This window comes from Gadus chalcogrammus, chromosome 8, assembly GCF_026213295.1.
Source record: "Gadus chalcogrammus isolate NIFS_2021 chromosome 8, NIFS_Gcha_1.0, whole genome shotgun sequence".
Taxonomy (NCBI): Eukaryota; Metazoa; Chordata; class Actinopteri; order Gadiformes; family Gadidae; genus Gadus; species Gadus chalcogrammus.
In genome coordinates, this window is record NC_079419.1 from 15,527,117 (window position 1) to 15,544,463 (window position 17,347).

The window sequence follows — 17,347 nt, forward strand, 5'->3', positions numbered from 1 at the left end:
CTTTGAACAATTCACTAGGGGGCAAATACATGGAAGACAACAAGTATGTGAAACAATTGGATAATAAAAAAAACTTTTATTGCACACGTTGCTTATCATTTAGATAAGCAATATTTCTCAGTGAGTTTCACTAAAACACTTTTCAATCAAAGTCTTTTGAAGTACAACAAAATCCCAAGGTGGGTAAACGGAGTGTTCTTAACTTAATCAGACAAGTGCTTGGCTGATACCCAAATAGAGTTTGAAAAAGATAAAAAGCAAACGTATAATTAAAGTGCTCTCCTTTGTGATCAAGCTTGGTGAAGACCCATGTTTGAAAAAAATAACGAGTCAGTGGCATCCTGAGGCAGTGTTGATGGCGCATAAAATGTAGTCTGCCAAGCCATTTGCTAATTATACTCCATAAATACAGTGTCCTCAAATGGGGCTGTCGCCATCTTTGTCCAGAGAGAGGATACAAGGGTCTCTGCATCGGACACTGCGCTTTGATTTCCCAAAAGGGTTCTCTGCCCGAATGGGGCTGCTGGGCTCTTGCCAGCTCCCTCGCTTCGAGTGTCTGAAAGAAAGTTATAGAAAGACAAGCCGTTATAATCAGAGAAAAGCATAACAATACTGGTACACTGATATGTTAATAGTTGGTTTCAACTGGAATATTTAGAAACATTTTTTAAGCAAATATAAAATGCATTCTTTTAATATTTGCATGCATATGAATGCATAAGTAAAAAACTAATCAAGGTGAAGTATCTGGTGATTGACAAAAATAAATCATCGCTATAGATAAAAATTCATAACAATAGTAATCGAATCAAGTGATGCAACAAACCTTGTGTCGGGTTGTATGAGGTGGAGTGTACGGTATAGTTCTGTCGTGGTTGGCAGGCCAGCACTGATGGAAGAATACGGAGTGGAGAACTCGGTGTAGGTGGAGGACTTGGTCAGTTTGGCTGGTGTGTAAGACTGCTGCAACTCTGGCTCACTTCCTACCCACACACAATATATCCAGTTAATATTTATAATTATCCAAGATGCCCATTGGTAGATATTAGTCCAAGTCAACCAGTTTTAAAATAACCAACAGTATAGTTAAGGTGATCACTCACTGATCGATAAGGCACTCTGGGAGTCAGACAAGGAATATCTCTTTCGGTCCACAAATGGGGTCATGTTAAGAAATTGATTCTTGAGCCAGGCAGCCCGGTCCTCTTCAAATGTTTTTTTCTGTAGGACACAAATAGAAAAAATAAGTGACTGTCACTGATCAATGTGAACAAAGATTTATCGTAGTGTTAGGTCAACAAGTGCATTGTTTGACTATGTTCTACGGGCAAACAGATTATGTATAGAATCGCTTCAGTCCATACTAGATGTTCAGGTTGGAAGGCAAGTTAAATAAAGCAGGTGTGTCATATGTTGCGTCATCTATGAACAGATGGCTGCATATGAATGCAGAATCTGTAAGCAAAGGGACAATATTTAGTCATCGGTAGGGGTCTGGTTTCTGTTTTTAGTGCCAGTGGTATAGACCAATAACGCTTGAGGGGGCTTTGGTTGCACATGGAGCACAACATGACGGCAACAATACGCTGGAGGAATGATCTCTTGCCTAGAGCGGCAACGTGTCTTTGGCCAGTGCCGTGCACTACAGCCTCGACCTGAGATCCATAGTAGGCCTACCTCGTGTCCAAGTCGGATGGCGGCCTCTGTGAAGTTCTTCCTCTCCCTCTCAAAGTTGCCCTTCTGCTCCTCAAAGAGCCGCCACTCCTCCTTGAGGCGCTCCTTCTCCTCCAGCGTGTAGCAGTCGTTGAGGAGCGCTGCCGTTTCATCGTCGAACGAGGAGTTCAGTTGTTTCTGTTGGGGTGGGCAGGCAGGCAGGCAGAGCAAGCCCAATAGGCATTACAATTGCTGGTTGTAAACAGGTTGACATCAACTCACTATGATGAACGATTGCCTTTTTGTATCTAGTCTGTAAAATGAAACAAAAGCAAGGCAAAATAAAAAAATATATGAAAAATAAATAGAGAAAAAGCCCCGTTATAAAGTCTAAAAGTGGGTGTCTAAAGTGGTGGCAGCGCGTGTTACACCGAGGCATGGCCCACCTGGAGGAGCTGCTGCTGGGTGTGAATGAAGTCCTTGCCCTGTTGCACTTCCAGCCTCATCCTCTGCATCTCCTCCTCGTGGACTTCCCTGGGAACCGCCTCCTCGCTCCCAGACTGCTGCTGGGTCTGGGCCAGGGACACTAGGGCGACAACAAATAAAAGATAAGAAACTGTTGCGTGATTGGGAGGGGTTATTGTGCTGGTAGGATATTATGATAATTGAGAAATCCTCACGTTCCGAATACAGATAATTCCAATGCCCAATATGGCTCCGCTGACCCTTGTTGCGGATATGGATTTGACCATATCAACACCCCGATGAATAATATAATCCCCATGTTTGAAAGTCAATGCCTCACATAAGCTTCCACCATACCGAGGCGTTGGGATTAGCTTGTGGGACCGCGCAGCAGTACCTTCATTCTGTACATGCTTCCTCTTGGTCAGATCCTTCGTCACCATGGACTCCGGTTCCATTGTTACGCCGATGACACACAGCTTTACCTCCCCTCCAAAACCATCAGTCCTTCCACCCTCTCAACCCTCTCCAACTGTTTGACTGACATCAAGACCTGGATGCAAAACAGCTTTCTCAAACTCAACTCCAACAAATCCGAAATCCTCATCATTGGTCCCGACACCCTCACTCACTCCACTCTGAACTTCACCCTTAACATTGACGGCTCCACCATCACCCTCTCCACCAAAATCCGTAACTTGGAGTTATCCTGGACCCCACTCTCTCCTTCCTCCCCCATGTTAACCATGTTACCAAAACTGCCTTTTTCCACCTCCGAAACATCGCCCGCCTCCGCCCCAACCTGTCAACTACCGCTGCTGCGACACTCATCCACGCTTTCATTTCATCCAGGCTTGACTACTGCAATGGTCTTCTCTACGGCACCAACAACAAAGTCCTCAAAAAACGTCAATATGTCCAGAACTCAGCTGCACGCCTCCTCACTGGTACCTGCTCCAGAGAACACATCACACCTGTCCTCCGTGAACTCCATTGGCTTCCAATTAAACACAGAATCAACTACAAAATCTTGCTCATCACCTACAAGGCCCTCAACAGCCTAGCCCCCCCCCTACCTTGCCGACCTCCTCCATCACCACGCCCCCTCCCGATTCCTCAGGTTCAATTCTGCCAACCTGCTACAAGTTCCACGGACTGAGCGAAGGACTTGGGGTGATCGGGCCTTCTCAGTTGCTGCCCCCACCCTTTGGAATTCACTCCCCTCCCACATCAAAGTCTCTCCAACCCTCTCTTCTTTCAAATCTGCCCTCAAAACATACCTTTTCACACTAGCCTTCCCCACCTAACTCCCACCATATTCTTCATGTTTAACCTCTGTCTTTCTTTTATTCCTAGTCTGTCTTACATAGTTTTGATAGGGCAATATGTAAAGCGTCTTAGAGTACCATATTAAGCGCTATATAAATTTAATTTATTATTATTATTACCTTGGCTGTCCAGTTTCTCCATGTGGTTCTTCAGCCTCCTCCACTGCAGCCTGATGCTGTAGGTGAGCTGCTCCCGGGCCTGCTCACAGGACTGGTCCAGGTTCTCCCTGCTGCACTCGCCCACCTCATCCTGCCCCTCCAAACCGGCCGGAGGGAAACCCTACAACAGCACCCCGGGGAGACAAGATTCATGACAAACTAAAAATGTTCAGGTGTAGATATGAATGACGAGATGCCGATTAAATACAATATCAATAGCTTCACTCCGAAGTAAGGCATTACTAAGGATTATTTTTTTTATTGTAGATAAACTACCACATTTTTAAATATCATTGACGGATTCGACCAATCAGAAGAGGGTACCCGCTCGTGACTGTCGTCTCCAGGCGACCCTTTGGCACAGGGCTTGTGTGGACTCAGGATGTACATCATGTCCCTCTTCATCTGCTGGAGGACTTTCTTCAGCTCGCTGTTCTCCACCATCAGAGACTGCTGGCGAGCCTCGTAGTCATTCAGCAGAGACTTGTACATGTCTCCCTCATGGCTGGAGAAGAATAAGAAACATGGCAAGCTCTTGTCACAACTGCTGTGACAAGAGAGGGCAGACGCAGGATAAATTGCCCAAAAAATAATGTTGATTAGGCTACCTGGTTCCAGCTTTCCCCGTCTTCCACTGGATCCTTTTGCCGTCCGAACGACCCAGGTAGTTCAATACATCTATAGCTGTTAGAATTTATCAGAATATTCAGAACACACACAAACACCCCCCAACCCACACGATAAGAGACTGTCGACAGGCGGCTAGCAGACCTAGTTTCTTATCCCGTTTGTCAATCAGCAGTTGACCCAGGCGCTCCTTCAGCTTGACACACTCCCTCTCCTTCCTCTTGGCGTCATGGCTGTACTGGGAGGCACGGCCAGCAATGATATTCTGGAGCTTCTGGATCTGTCAAGGGAGAAAATAACTAGATTAGTCCAATGCACCCTTGTGTACGCACACTGCTATTCCAAGAAAATGACAGAATTGGAAAATGCAAACCTCCTCTTTTTCAGACTTCAGGCAGCTTTGCAAGGTCTCAATTTTAAGCTGCAGCTGTCGCTCCTTCTCATGTAGTCCAGACTTCTCCCTCTTCAGTAGTTCCAACTGATCCTGGTGACACATTGTCCAATGCATTTTATGAAACACAGCTATCACAGGCCTTGCGGGTTCACCTTTGCGTCCTTGGACAAAAATCAATGTTAAGATATTCATGGATTCCGGCAGGAGCAGATAAGTATTGACATTACATTGCAGTGGCAGCGTTTTTTTTTTTAAAACACAACCCCCCCCCACTACCCAAGGTACCTTGAGCCTGTAGTTGCCGGTCTGCAGGTGCTCCAGGGTGCTGGAGGTCCTCAGCAGATCCCGTTCGAGCTCCTCCAGGGAGCGCTGGCTGCGGCGTTGCGCCTGCAGCAGCTCGTACATGGCGTTCAGGGCGGGCACGGAGTTCAGCGTGGCCTCCACTGGCGTTGTGATGCACATGGAGGCGAGGCCTAACGAAACCAGCTCCTGGGATGCCGGAGGATGAGGGAATGGTGGGTATTGAGGCACCGGAGCATTGGAGTAAACGTGTATAAGGAAGTGCAAGTGCAGGTGCAAGTACCTGGTTGATGTATAAAATGCATTGTGGCACGTTCTCCTCGATGCAGAAGGCACTCAGGACATTGTGTGAGCTTTTGGACAGCGGCAGAGAGGAGGAATACAGTGAATCGTGGTTTTGTCTGGACGAGGAGAGGGTTACCCGTGATATACTGGAGATCTCAGAGTTCTCTAAAAAGGAGAGAGCAAACAAAAGCCTGTTTGCACTGCTGGCCTTTAGAGACAGAAAAATGTGTTTGATTATGTAATACAACAATGACACTGCCACGACACTACCTCAGAAGGCTACAGAATTGGGTTACAGCTTGGAAATGAGAACACATATATAGGGCACATGGAGACGATTTGGGAATACAGCTCATGGACCCTTCTATTTCCGACCTAGCCTGGTGATGGGTGCGTTCAAATGGCACAACCCACTTACCCATAGATACACCTAATGGTGAAGTCCTCGACCAGTCTCCCATATCAAAGAAGTGTAGGACACAGGCGCGGTCATCAGTTAAGTCTGATCTTGGGGGTGGATTAAGAGCTATGCAGCAGATTGGAGGCACTCGCTGGATCAGAGCCCTGAAATAAGCCACCACATAATCAGGGGGTAGATAATCGAGGTTGCATTCAACACAGATTGTACTATCAGACAGTTGTAAAAGGGGTGTGTGGATCAAGCTTAGGCAGGACAAAGTGTAATTAATAATGATCCAGAGAAAGAAGCTATTACACAACTATGAACCCAACAACCTATTCATGTCAAAACAAGACAAACTAGTTATCGCCCAAGCCACTCCCACTAAAGCTATATTGTACAACTGTCTACACTACTATCTGCACAGGGACTTTTAAATTTAAAGTTTATATTCCTATAAAATAAAGTCGCAGGGTAGAATAAATAACAAACTGATGCATCTAATATCTAATCATGCGTCATGTTAATTTGCCGGATCTCCCACAAGGTATGTCGAGCGTGTGTGGACACATTTTAAACAACTCGTGCTTTCTAATCTCTGGAGCAGCACAGCAGCCATGTGTTATCTATGAAAACACGCACTTTACTTACTACAACCCTGACCTTAGTAGGGCATAAAATAGATCACGAGATTTAACTGTCCTCCTTACTATGTCATACGATTAAAGCATCCTACCTTGACACAGAGACAAAGTGGAACGCATTTGCATTAGTTAATTGTCCTTGTCAGGTTGTACATCATTATCATCCGTTCGATAAACAGCGGACAGCTACAGCACTGTTAACGTTAGCTCACACGGACCAGGACAACACGTTCACTCTAATCATAGTCCGACATTGAACACGACATTCAACCATCATTCAAATACAAATGGTATTGCCAACACACCTGCCGTCCCTTAATCACAGCCACACAACTCGCACTGTGTCGCAGATCATTTGACACTGTCATGAGACCGCAACATAAACTCCGTGTTTTACCTTAACTCGTTCGGCAAACATCATGAAGGTGCAGAGCGCTGATTGTTTTTAAGTGTATTCCCGTGTCGGCGTCCATCTAAACACTTCTGTCATTGGAGGCCATGTTGTCAAGCAACCAATATCTGAACAGCACATTGGATGCGAACCAACCGAGAGGATTATGCAAATGTGGAGCGCCCTCAGGTGTTACGTTATGGGACAAAGACACACAGGTTGTTCTCGACTTTACTGACACTGCCTCAAGTCTTTTGCGACTCCTTTGCATTAAGAAAGAATAACTTGCGTGGCCCGAACGTCAGTTTTATTTGTGCAAATGTGTGCTAGTAAAATATGTCACTTTTTTACGTAACTTTCATCACTACTAAAAAAATACACAAACGCCTATTGGTCATCAATATAAATTGTCATGAACATATCTAATAATATATACATAATAATACATACTGCTCATAATTTATCCAAAGATTATCTAGCACCATTCTTATAGCTTACAATGACAATTGATAATTTGTGTAACACAAATCAAATGTTTAGTTAAATGTAAGTGTTAGGCAACGGGTATGTGTTTGCTATTTGATGACGACAACTTGCTTGAACCAAGGCAAATACAATAATTGTAATCTCTGAGAAGGGCCTCGGAGTACAGTTCATCCAAAGCAGCCACAGCAGGAAGCGGTCTGGTTATCAGTCAGATAGCGCCCGGATTCAGGATGGTCTCTGCATTCTGCTATAAAGGCCTGGAGCTCAGACACTGGCACCTTGTCTTCTTGGCAACTCTAAAAAACAACATTACTTCCATTAAAAATGACATTGAAGTAGATGAGTGTTCAAATGAATAACATATCATTCAAGCAGCATGTGTCAGCATATCTCTAGAGAGGACGTCGGCCTCTGAAGCAAAGTTGACTGGTGAGGAAAGCACCTTGATGGTCTCATAGGTGTCGGTGATGAGGGCGATGAAGAGGCTGAGCACCATGTAGATGAAGAGGGAGATGAAGGAGTAGAGGTAGACCCGGCTGAACAGCCACACCATGTACGTCTTGTCCCTCACGGCTTTGAAGGTAGCGTACATGTCGTCCCCGTTGATGAGCGAGAAGAGACACTCTGTCACCTTGTCCAAGGTCCGGAACTGGAAGGAGATTCAGATGGACGGCATTGAGGTTATCCTATCCTGCATGCTTCTATTCCAGTTATTTGATTGTATGATGTCCTATGGTTTGTTTCTATGACCACTTTTATGTTTGAAATGGGGTCTCAACAAATCGTTCGGAGTGGTTCTCCACACCTGGTAATGTTTGATTAGGCGTAGCTATATCACACTTTAATATAATACATTACACGTGACGTTATACTTTCTTAGCTGGGTGTTGACACACAAGAGTGACACATGAATAAAGATTCTTCTCTTGGAGCATTTCATTTGAGTTCCACTGACGTGGTGCGTAGGCATGACCACGTATGCGCGCCAGAACTGAGGGGGGTTTTAGGGTGCGATCGGCGTACCTTGTCATGGTAGGGGCCGAGCACGATCCAGCCACAGAAACAGTATCCCAGGTAAATCATGGCGGCGCAGCAGCAGAAGCGGATCACGTTGGGGAAGGCTGCTCTCAGGGTCAGGATGAGGATCTAGCACAACATCATGATATGGAAATGGCCCTGGATTGATGGCGCTGTCTCAGTACAATGCATTACAAGTTGCAGCAGGACTGTGACGTGTTAAGGGGGTTCAAGACCCTGACTAAAGGTTTGATCAAAAACATGTAGACATCTTTGAGTAAGTAAATCTTTGACCTGCTCATTGCAGTTTTTGGTACATTTCTCAGATCAGAATTGAAATTCTCAAAACTACCTGTTCAATCTTCACATCATTGTGTAACTTGTGCACATCAAAAAAGCAGTTTCTCATTTCTTTGAGCAAGTTGCAAATGCTTTGGTACATTCATGCAAATGATTATGTACAATTCTCTGCTCTTTCCTACATTATCCATTGCTTATGTCATGTTGATCAAAATGTATTGTAATGGGTCTCTATTGAATAGTCTCACCCCCATAGCATGTAGGCATTAGTTCATTGCATAAGTCTTTACATGCAAAATGGTTGAACAAGTTGACAAAATATGTCAAGCATATTTCTATACATTTCCATTAGACTTTTTTTCTAAATCTGTCCTTAATTGGTAAATTGCTACCAGGTGAATCTCGACCCTCTCTAAAGAAGGGAAATGTGTGAAGTGTTAGATCAACCAACAATCAACCAGATTTACTGAAATAGCTCAAAGGTGCATCTCCTGAACCATGAACTGGCAACAAAATGCTACATTGTCTGACAATGGAAGGACAAGGAATTGGACAGGGTCAATAGCCAGAGAGAAGAAGAGGAAGAGGAGTGAGGCTGCGTGAGAATAAGAATTTGTGGCCCAACAGTCAGCAGGAACGTCAGGAGGTGTAGGAAGAGTGCACTGTAATTCCTACAGCAATGCATGCACAGTTTACCCTAAGGAGATTGTCCTATGTTTTCTAGCAATGACATGGTCTGTCAACAAATTACAGTACAAACAGTCAAAGCGTAAATGTGAATCTTGTCCAGTCTCTTGCAACCAATCTCCCACATACACTAAGGTGTAACTTACAATTTACAATAATTGTCTTCAAAATTGTAGCCATAGTTTACATCAGAACATCCCTCCAGAGTACACTGTTATATTGACAACATGACTAAGCAATTTGACTGCCTTATCCGTACACAATGACACAAGGACTTGTCATTCTGATGGCACTGACATGTTCATTGATACAGATATTCACTTTTGAGAATCGAACTAAGGATTTTGAGCAAGAGACTGGCCTTTGCATGAAATCCATGGTGTTTTGCTATTTGTACGAATTGTTTTGAAAAATACACTTACTGTTTTGCAAATTTCAATTCTGATCTGAGAAATGTACCGAAGCGACTGAGAAAAACTGCAAAGACATGTGGCTGAGCTCACTGTCGTTTCTCAAGCATCTACTTCATGACTAATCTAGTGTAATACACTAGTATTGAATGGGGAGTAAACAGCATGTGAATGAAGAAAGAGTTCATACGTTGTACTTCTTGAAGAAACCGAGGTAGCGAATGACCCCGACCCAGACCAGCATGGTGGCGGTCCCGAGCAAAATACTGCACACGTCATAGTTGGTCAGGAACTGTAATTAAAGATATAGACATACAATCAAGATAAACAACTGCATTATGAAATTATGAAAAACAGAATTTTTTAAAAGACGTTAACCCGTGAGTAGGCCTAGTTTAATAAGCGAACCATGATTATAGACTGTAAATAACATATGCTGAACATGAATCTCTTTCACTCACTATTAATGAAATGTGATAAATAATCATACCTTGGTCTGAATTCCTATTTTCAGGATGGACCCTGCAATGGTAAGGGTATCACTCACAATGATGAGGATGTACCATCCATTTACAAACTCCATGCGATCTGCCCAGGGCACAGGCTTACTGAAGTAGGTTTGGAAGAACGTATTATACTCCTGCGACAAAAACAACAATACACCAAACATGATGTTAAGAGGCTCAGACATCAATCATTTATTTTTGTTATTTGGAATGGGTAGAATCCGTTTATATGCTAACCTTTTTCCGCAATCAATATATCAATAGGCCTGCTGTAGGCTAATGTTTCAGCTGATATCACTATCACCCGATTGTTGCTTTGTATTAATATTAAGTTGATCAAGATGGTCACATTAACTGGCAGGTTGTTTGGACACAAATGCCCTTATATAACTTTCTTTCGGAAACCATAAAGGTTGCAACCAACTGTATTGGCCACCCCCAACAATAATTAAAGTGTCTGACTGTTACAAATCAATTCTTGGTGACGCAAACACAATGAATCGACTTTCTCTGCCTAACTCACAAACTGGAGTTGGATGCCATTTTTAACGGAGCGTGAGCAGAGGATGAGAGAGGTGATGCAGGCAATGATGACCAGAGAATCCAGCATTAAGAGCATGTAGTCATTCTTCCCAGCTTGGTAGACCAAACATGGAGGAGAGGAACGGTCAGTTTGGTTGAATCAATGGCAGTTTAAATGAGTTATTATTATTATTATTATAAATATGTGTGGCGAATGTTTGTTTGTTAATCTTTTTTGGAAAGCGTTTTTTAAAAATTTGAAAACGTACAAGTGTCTGCTACATTCCAGTCTTTGCATTCGTAAATTCCAACATCATTGATTATTTCAGTTTTTATTCTTCCGCTGTGGGCGTGGTTGTTAAATATGATCTGTGTTAAAAAACAAAACATCATTTTTCCGTGATATTCTTGGTTTGTGAATTGTAATAACATTGTATAAGGGATTTCAATAGCCACATACCAAATTACATATATATATATATATACATTACTGTGTTATAAATGCGGCCTGATTATGGCCTGTCAGCATAATCATTACTTTCTCATGTCAACTACCGTTATATTGAACAGATAACAGTCCGGAAGTTCATTGTGCCGCACAGTCTGCAGATTGATGGCTCTCAGTTTGAGGTAGATGTTTACTGACAGCAGCCTGAACAAAGACATACAATTATTATTATAAAGCTACACTCCAGTAGAAAACAGTGATTACATTTCTGCCATTATATAAACTACTCACCTTTTGAAATCTATAGAGAAGGTCAGACGTCTTGGCCAACTTTCAGTATCAATTGTAGGATATATGGCTATACAAACTATGAAAGTAAACAGAAAAACGAAGAGTAAATAATGAATCGAAAGACGTTTTGTCTAGACATGGGCACAGAAAGCTACCCAACACAAGGCTTCCTCTTTCAGTCACAAGTAACAGCATTGGGTTTATTTGTGCCATGAATCACTCTTTATAAATATCCCCTATCAACAATAAGCATATGATTATTCTGGTGAGCACATTACAATACAGTTCCTCTGTTCGTAAAAACGTTTCATGCCAGTACATGTTCAGAATAGGTTCAGAGGTAACTGTCTATAACTGTATGTTATGGTACCTTTTTCCACATGTGGATCAATGTCAAAGGTCTCATTTCCTGGGAAGATGCTGCTGTTCCTGTAGAACTCTTTACACAGAGATAGAGGAGTGTACAGGCCATCCACCCTCTCATAGGCATGATTTCCTACTGTGAGATTCTCAAGATTCATGTACTGGAAAAAAAACAACAAAAAAAAACATGATTTTTTTATGATGATTTTGAAAGATGTACAACAAAAGCAAATGAGCAGTTCATGCCTTCGAAAGTGAATAATAATAGTAATGGAAATTAAAATGTTATTCACCCTATCAATGGCATAGTGAATATGGTCATAGACGTCTGTTTTAGTGTAAAGTGTGTGTATTCCACGATGTTGATCGTTGTATCCTTTGAGAAACAGATTTTTGAATGTCAGCAGGCTTTCCTCTTTGAAGCTGACCATCATTTCGTTGCTCAGGCCAAAAGAGACCAACTAGAGGTAAACATAGACAAGATAATCAACTATTTGTCAAAAGTTTTAATAAAGAAATCAATGTGCAAAAAAAAAAAAAAAAACATAGATTGGACACACTGTATTTACCTGGATTGTGATAATTGCAATTTTCAGAATTTGTAATGTTAGTTTCCATGGTTTACGGCCCCTGGCTCGGTATTTCTCACAGGGATTCATGAAGAAGTACTTGAGCCTTCTCCTGAAGTCCTCCACCTCACAGACCTGTTTGTCTGTCTTCCATCGGTGATGGCCCTTCAGGGGCCTCCCCTCTGGCTTTGGGCCTACAAGGGGCTCCTCCATCGAGTCTTGAAAATCAGGCTTTCAAAACAAGAGATACCAGGTAGAACTCAACAGAATGGAGAATACCTTAGACGTGTTACCACCCTGATCCTTAACCTAAAGTGTGCCAAACACAGCCTCCTCCTCTGTGTATGTGCATGTGTACATATATATATATATATATACACCCACACACTTGGATTGACCTTTCACAGATCTACAGTATTGTGAATACTTGACATGCCTTTCTTTCTGATGTTTATCAAACAGGTTCACCAGCATGGGTCGACTGCTGTAACTTTGTGTTACTCCAAAAATCTCCAGATTTAAGAACTCTAAATACAAGCTGCACAGACAATAGTGGAGACAATCATAATACACACAGCACTAACCCTATGATTTCACATACAGTACACTACTGTTAATCAATGAAACATTGTCAATTATGAATTTATCAGTTACATGATTTCCAATATCACCGTCCAAAAAACCAAGAGATTATATAATAGCAAATGCTCATTCTACTATGTGCCTTTTCATGTGCTTCCAATTATCTCTTCTTACCAATATCAACTGGAATATGCAACATTTCTTTAATATGTGATTTTCTTTTTTCAATGAAGTTTGGTGGAAGGGATCATCCCTTTAAATCTAAACTATCAATTGAAAAATTATGTAGGAATAAAACACCAAAATGTCCATGAAAGAATTCACAAAAATGTGTCACCTACCAAATTGTATGTGACAGTCGGAGCACGCCGTCCCTCTCTGCATCTGGAGCCTGTCCACGGTCTTATGAGCTTCACACAGAGTAGTCGCTGCATCCGTCCTCACCATATGATGACATGGCATTCCTTCGCGTCACCTTCAAAGATTCCAGTTTTTCCAAAACATAAAACATAGTTCCCCATTCATTCTTCCAAATAGCAACAGTAGGACAACACCAAAACACGCAATGCTCATGTCCTTACAATGGACATTACGCCTAGATTCATGCATACAACTTTAAGGGTTGCAATTAAACACCAACAGGGAAAGGAAATTAGGGGTTCTCAAGAAGTGTATTATGAATTGATGTCTTCGCTGTGCTTCCTCAAATGTATGTAGTTAGCCTTTAGTTAGCAATTTGTGTAAGGACAGTTTGCGAAACACATACCCATATTGAATACAATAATTGTTTCCTGAGTTTATTGTAGTATAAAATAATGAGATCATAAACAATTGCAGCATTGATAATGAAATAAAACTTTTGCAATGACATTTTTTGTAGTGAAAAAATTCAAAACATGTTTGCAGCTTATGAGACAATGTCTGCATTACGCTAACAAGGCACAATGTGTTATGAACATCCTTATTTAAAAAAGGCACAACATTAAACATTCCATATAAAATAGGTCACAACCTGTCGGACATTACGTTTAAAAGAAGAGAAGACAGATACAACGCAATCTACACGGTCATCTCCCGACTTGCATTGTGGTGCATTCCAACACATGTGTGACACTGAAGTGTGTGTAGGGGGGGGGGGGGGGGGGGGGGGGCGTTACGACAGGAACAGTTTTGGGTTTTGCTGTTTGGCTGGCATGGCAGCATACATGGGGCTGGTGGTGGAGCGCGACCTGAGGGGCTGAAAGTTCAGGTCGGCGCCGCCGCTGCACTGGAGCGTGTCGTGGTCCATGGTCGGGGACAACGACTCCTCCGCCAGCATCTCCTCTGGCAGGGCGGGCGCCCCTGGGTCTCCGGGCCTGGGGAGGGTGGAGGGCGCCGTGGACATGGAGGAGGACGCCGGCATGTCCCATCCTGTCACCGAGGCCCCGCCGCTGCCGCCGCCGCCGCCGCCGCCGCCGCCGTCTTTCTGAGGCTTGAGTTCGAGGGACCCCGGGAGGAGCGAGGCGCCGGGGCTCCCCTCGCCATCCGGGTGGTAGAGCATGGTGGAGTCCTCGGAGAACGTCTTGGAGAGGTCGTTGCCGCCGCCGGGGGCGGCTCGCTGGACGCTCAGGGTGTTGGCGGTCGGAGGAGTGCTGGCGGCTGAAGGGGGGAGGAGAGGGAGGGAGGGAGAGGGTTAGGGAAGTCAGCGATTCTTTTTTCACACCGCATTGATGTCATATTTCTGTTCTCCTTTCACTTTCTGTGCACTCTCTGGGAACACAAAGAGGGTACGTGTTCTAGGACTGCGCATAACATGGCTGCAGCCCTGGCTGGGGGCCAACACTGTAATGCAGTACTTATTTCCCACACTACCACTCAAACCTTTTTATTACCATATTAATAATACAATATTATTGTTTTATTATATGTTGTATTCCAACATAACTATATATATATATCATATTGATAAGTGTGCCTGCCCTGGGACAACAGATGGGAAATAGCAAGACGCTGTAATTCGATGAAGTGCATCTCCTCTCATTGATACAAAGGCTGCTCCTGCATCGTCCCCTGACCCTGACAAGTGAACACACCGACAGAAGCAACCAGCCAGGAGTCAGCATCACCTTTCATCGCCTCGATCTTCTCGTTCTTGGCCTTCTGGACCTCGTCCGTGATCTTGGCGATGATGAAGTTCTGGCAGCGGGACAGCTGGATGGACTCAATCAGCACGTCCAGCCCGTGGGGGTTGTCGCTCAGGAGGTCCAGCAGGGTGCTGGCGCGCCTGGACTGCGTGGGCTGGGAGGTCATCTCCTCCGCGTCGTCCCGCGTCATGATGCGGCGGGAGCGCAGGTAGTCGAAGTGGCGCTCGGCTCTGATCTTGGTGACCAGGTAGGGCCTCAGTTTGTTCAGCACCTGGACGAAAAGGAAGCTAACCACTTAGTGGACGGAGGGTCTCAGCCTGGGCTATGACCTCTCAAAATATACAAAACATAGATTATATCTTTATTTTATTATTAAGTGAAACATCAACGATAATGTATATAAATGTAAAGAAAGATAATGATTACAACTGTTGTAATCATTAGGCCTTATTGGCCAGCTCAATGTAGAATAGCGACTTCCCACTCAAAAAGAGGAAAGAGTGGTTTCAGTAAGGCTGCTATGCACAGGAGGGAGGGAGGGTTGAGTGGGGTATTTCCTACTTCAGCAGGCATGCCCCCACAGGGGGCATGTGGGCTTAGAGTAAGGTCTTAGAGTAAATAATTAGTTTCAATCGATATGTAAACCATATCGTGGAACCCGCTAAAGCTACTCACGTCTTTTTTAATGTCTGCCATTTCATCTTCTGTAAGGTGAACATCCATCCCTCGCCCCTTGAAGTAAATAATTCAGGTGTTCCGGGGTAATCAACGGAAACTTACGCAAGTTAGGAGTTATTATCAAATCCAACACGAGAATAAAGTAATAGAGTTCGCATTATCGTTGTGGTTTAACTTGTTGTTTAACGACTACGCCTAATCTTTTACGCGGCATAGACATTGTCCTCTGCTCCGCAATCTCACTCCGGACTTCCTTATTCTCAGATCGATGACGTCAGATTTGTAACGTCACAAGAGTAATATTATAATATCCAATGCTTTGCGTCCATCCTTTGTGAACAAAGCGAATATTATTCTTTTAAAATGTGACACTTTATAGGCATGTATTCTCCAAATTGTGAAAATGCATTCACTAGTTATACTTGAATGGGGCTGTTCAGAAAACAAATAACAGTTTGTTACTATGTAGAGTAAGGTTAAAGTAGCCGTTTTATTTGTTTGTGTGTGTGTGTGTGTGTGTGTGTGTGTGTGTGTGTGTGTGTGTGTGTGTGTGTGTGTGTGTGTGTGTGTGTGTGTGTGTGTGTGTGTGTGTGTGCGTGTGTGTGTGCGCGCGGAATGCATGTGGAGCGGTCAGTGAGTTAACATATAGGAATTCCTAACCACTCTGTATGGCTTTTAGTGGAACATGCTCCAGACCACAAAAGTCAACAGTTTCTTCAGGTATTTCATGAAAGTATAGGAAACCATGGCATGACGTTCATGCTGCATGCTGTTCTGCTGCTTGAGTTGTACCTGTTTGTAATGGCCCTTTAAACTCCGGTGACATATATGGGTGGACAGGACAGAGTGCCTAATGGGACGTTTTTTCTACGGCATACACTTCCTCACATCAGACAGGTTTTTTGTACAGTGAATTACACTTTCACATGGTTGAAACAAATAACTGACTTCATCCTTGTGGCTCTTGCCAATAAACAAACCATGCCGATTGGGAATGTAATGTTGCATCAAATGGCATGTTTATTTAGCAAATAACATTTCTTATTGTGTTCCTCATTGGTTGTAAATATGGAAAAAATAATTGCGGATGTTCAAACATTCTCAAAGGCTCTTGTTTGGAAATGTCAAGGTTAAATAAACTCTGCTTTGGCCACACCCCAGTAGATGATGGACAGGAATGTACCTGTGAATTGTTTAAACTAACATCAGTTTTCACCTTTATCGTTGAAAGTTAAAACATTGACCACAGACAATGTGAACCAGCCTAAACAGAGAGTTGGATAACACTTCAAGAATGAATGCAGGTCAAAGAAATATGTGCCTTTTCTTTCAATATTTATCCAAGAACTGATGTGGAATCCCCCTTTAGATGATCTCATTCAACAGGAATGATGAAGTCATTGTTGAACTTATAATTTAGAGAAAATACCAAATCGGCAGGCTATGAAATGTATTAAAGATGCAATATGTTTCACAAAAAGAATCATTTGTTATATCTCTAACCATAGAATGTCTATGCAACAATCATCAAAGCAATATATAAGATCATAAAAAAAGGCTTACTAATGATTACATAGAACGTCCATTTCAAGTTTACAAGTTGGCAGAAAGTATACCTGCAACAATATAAAAGTATTAATTTACATGGGTTGGCTACATTATAAAAGGCTAAATAAAAAGAAAAGTGAACAATAAAAGTAAATGAACAATAAAAAGAGA

At 43.0% G+C, this 17,347-nt stretch overlaps 2 protein-coding genes across 7 annotated transcripts; both read right to left on the reverse strand.

Moving 5' to 3' along the window:
* Positions 1–13,946, reverse strand: ssx2ipa (synovial sarcoma, X breakpoint 2 interacting protein a). Of its 6 annotated transcripts, none has more exons than XR_008896263.1 (15): positions 13,169–13,946; positions 12,246–12,463; positions 11,970–12,137; positions 11,684–11,837; positions 11,314–11,389; positions 11,130–11,226; positions 10,844–10,943; positions 10,576–10,688; positions 10,037–10,186; positions 9,737–9,838; positions 8,156–8,278; positions 7,575–7,781; positions 6,561–7,428; positions 5,630–5,775; positions 5,286–5,376 (listed from the first exon to the last, which is right to left on the reverse strand). XR_008896263.1 is itself a non-coding variant. In XM_056595826.1 (14 exons), exons 2-14 carry the CDS (start codon positions 5,670–5,672, stop codon positions 418–420), a joined length of 1,806 nt encoding a protein of 601 aa, XP_056451801.1. In that variant the 5' UTR covers positions 5,673–5,775; positions 6,653–7,292; the 3' UTR covers positions 1–417. The 6 variants fall into 6 exon arrangements, 3 of the variants coding, with proteins under 3 accessions (XP_056451801.1, XP_056451800.1, XP_056451799.1); XR_008896264.1 differs by having other exon boundaries at positions 12,246–12,476; XR_008896265.1 differs by having other exon boundaries at positions 12,246–12,783.
* Positions 13,947–13,979: 33 nt separating this feature from the next.
* Positions 13,980–15,876, reverse strand: bcl10 (BCL10 immune signaling adaptor). The gene is made up of 3 exons (XM_056595829.1): positions 15,626–15,876; positions 14,933–15,221; positions 13,980–14,465 (listed from the first exon to the last, which is right to left on the reverse strand). Exons 1-3 carry the CDS (start codon positions 15,671–15,673, stop codon positions 13,981–13,983), a joined length of 822 nt encoding a protein of 273 aa, XP_056451804.1. The 5' UTR covers positions 15,674–15,876; the 3' UTR covers position 13,980.
* Between the last annotated feature and the right edge of the window lie 1,471 nt (positions 15,877–17,347).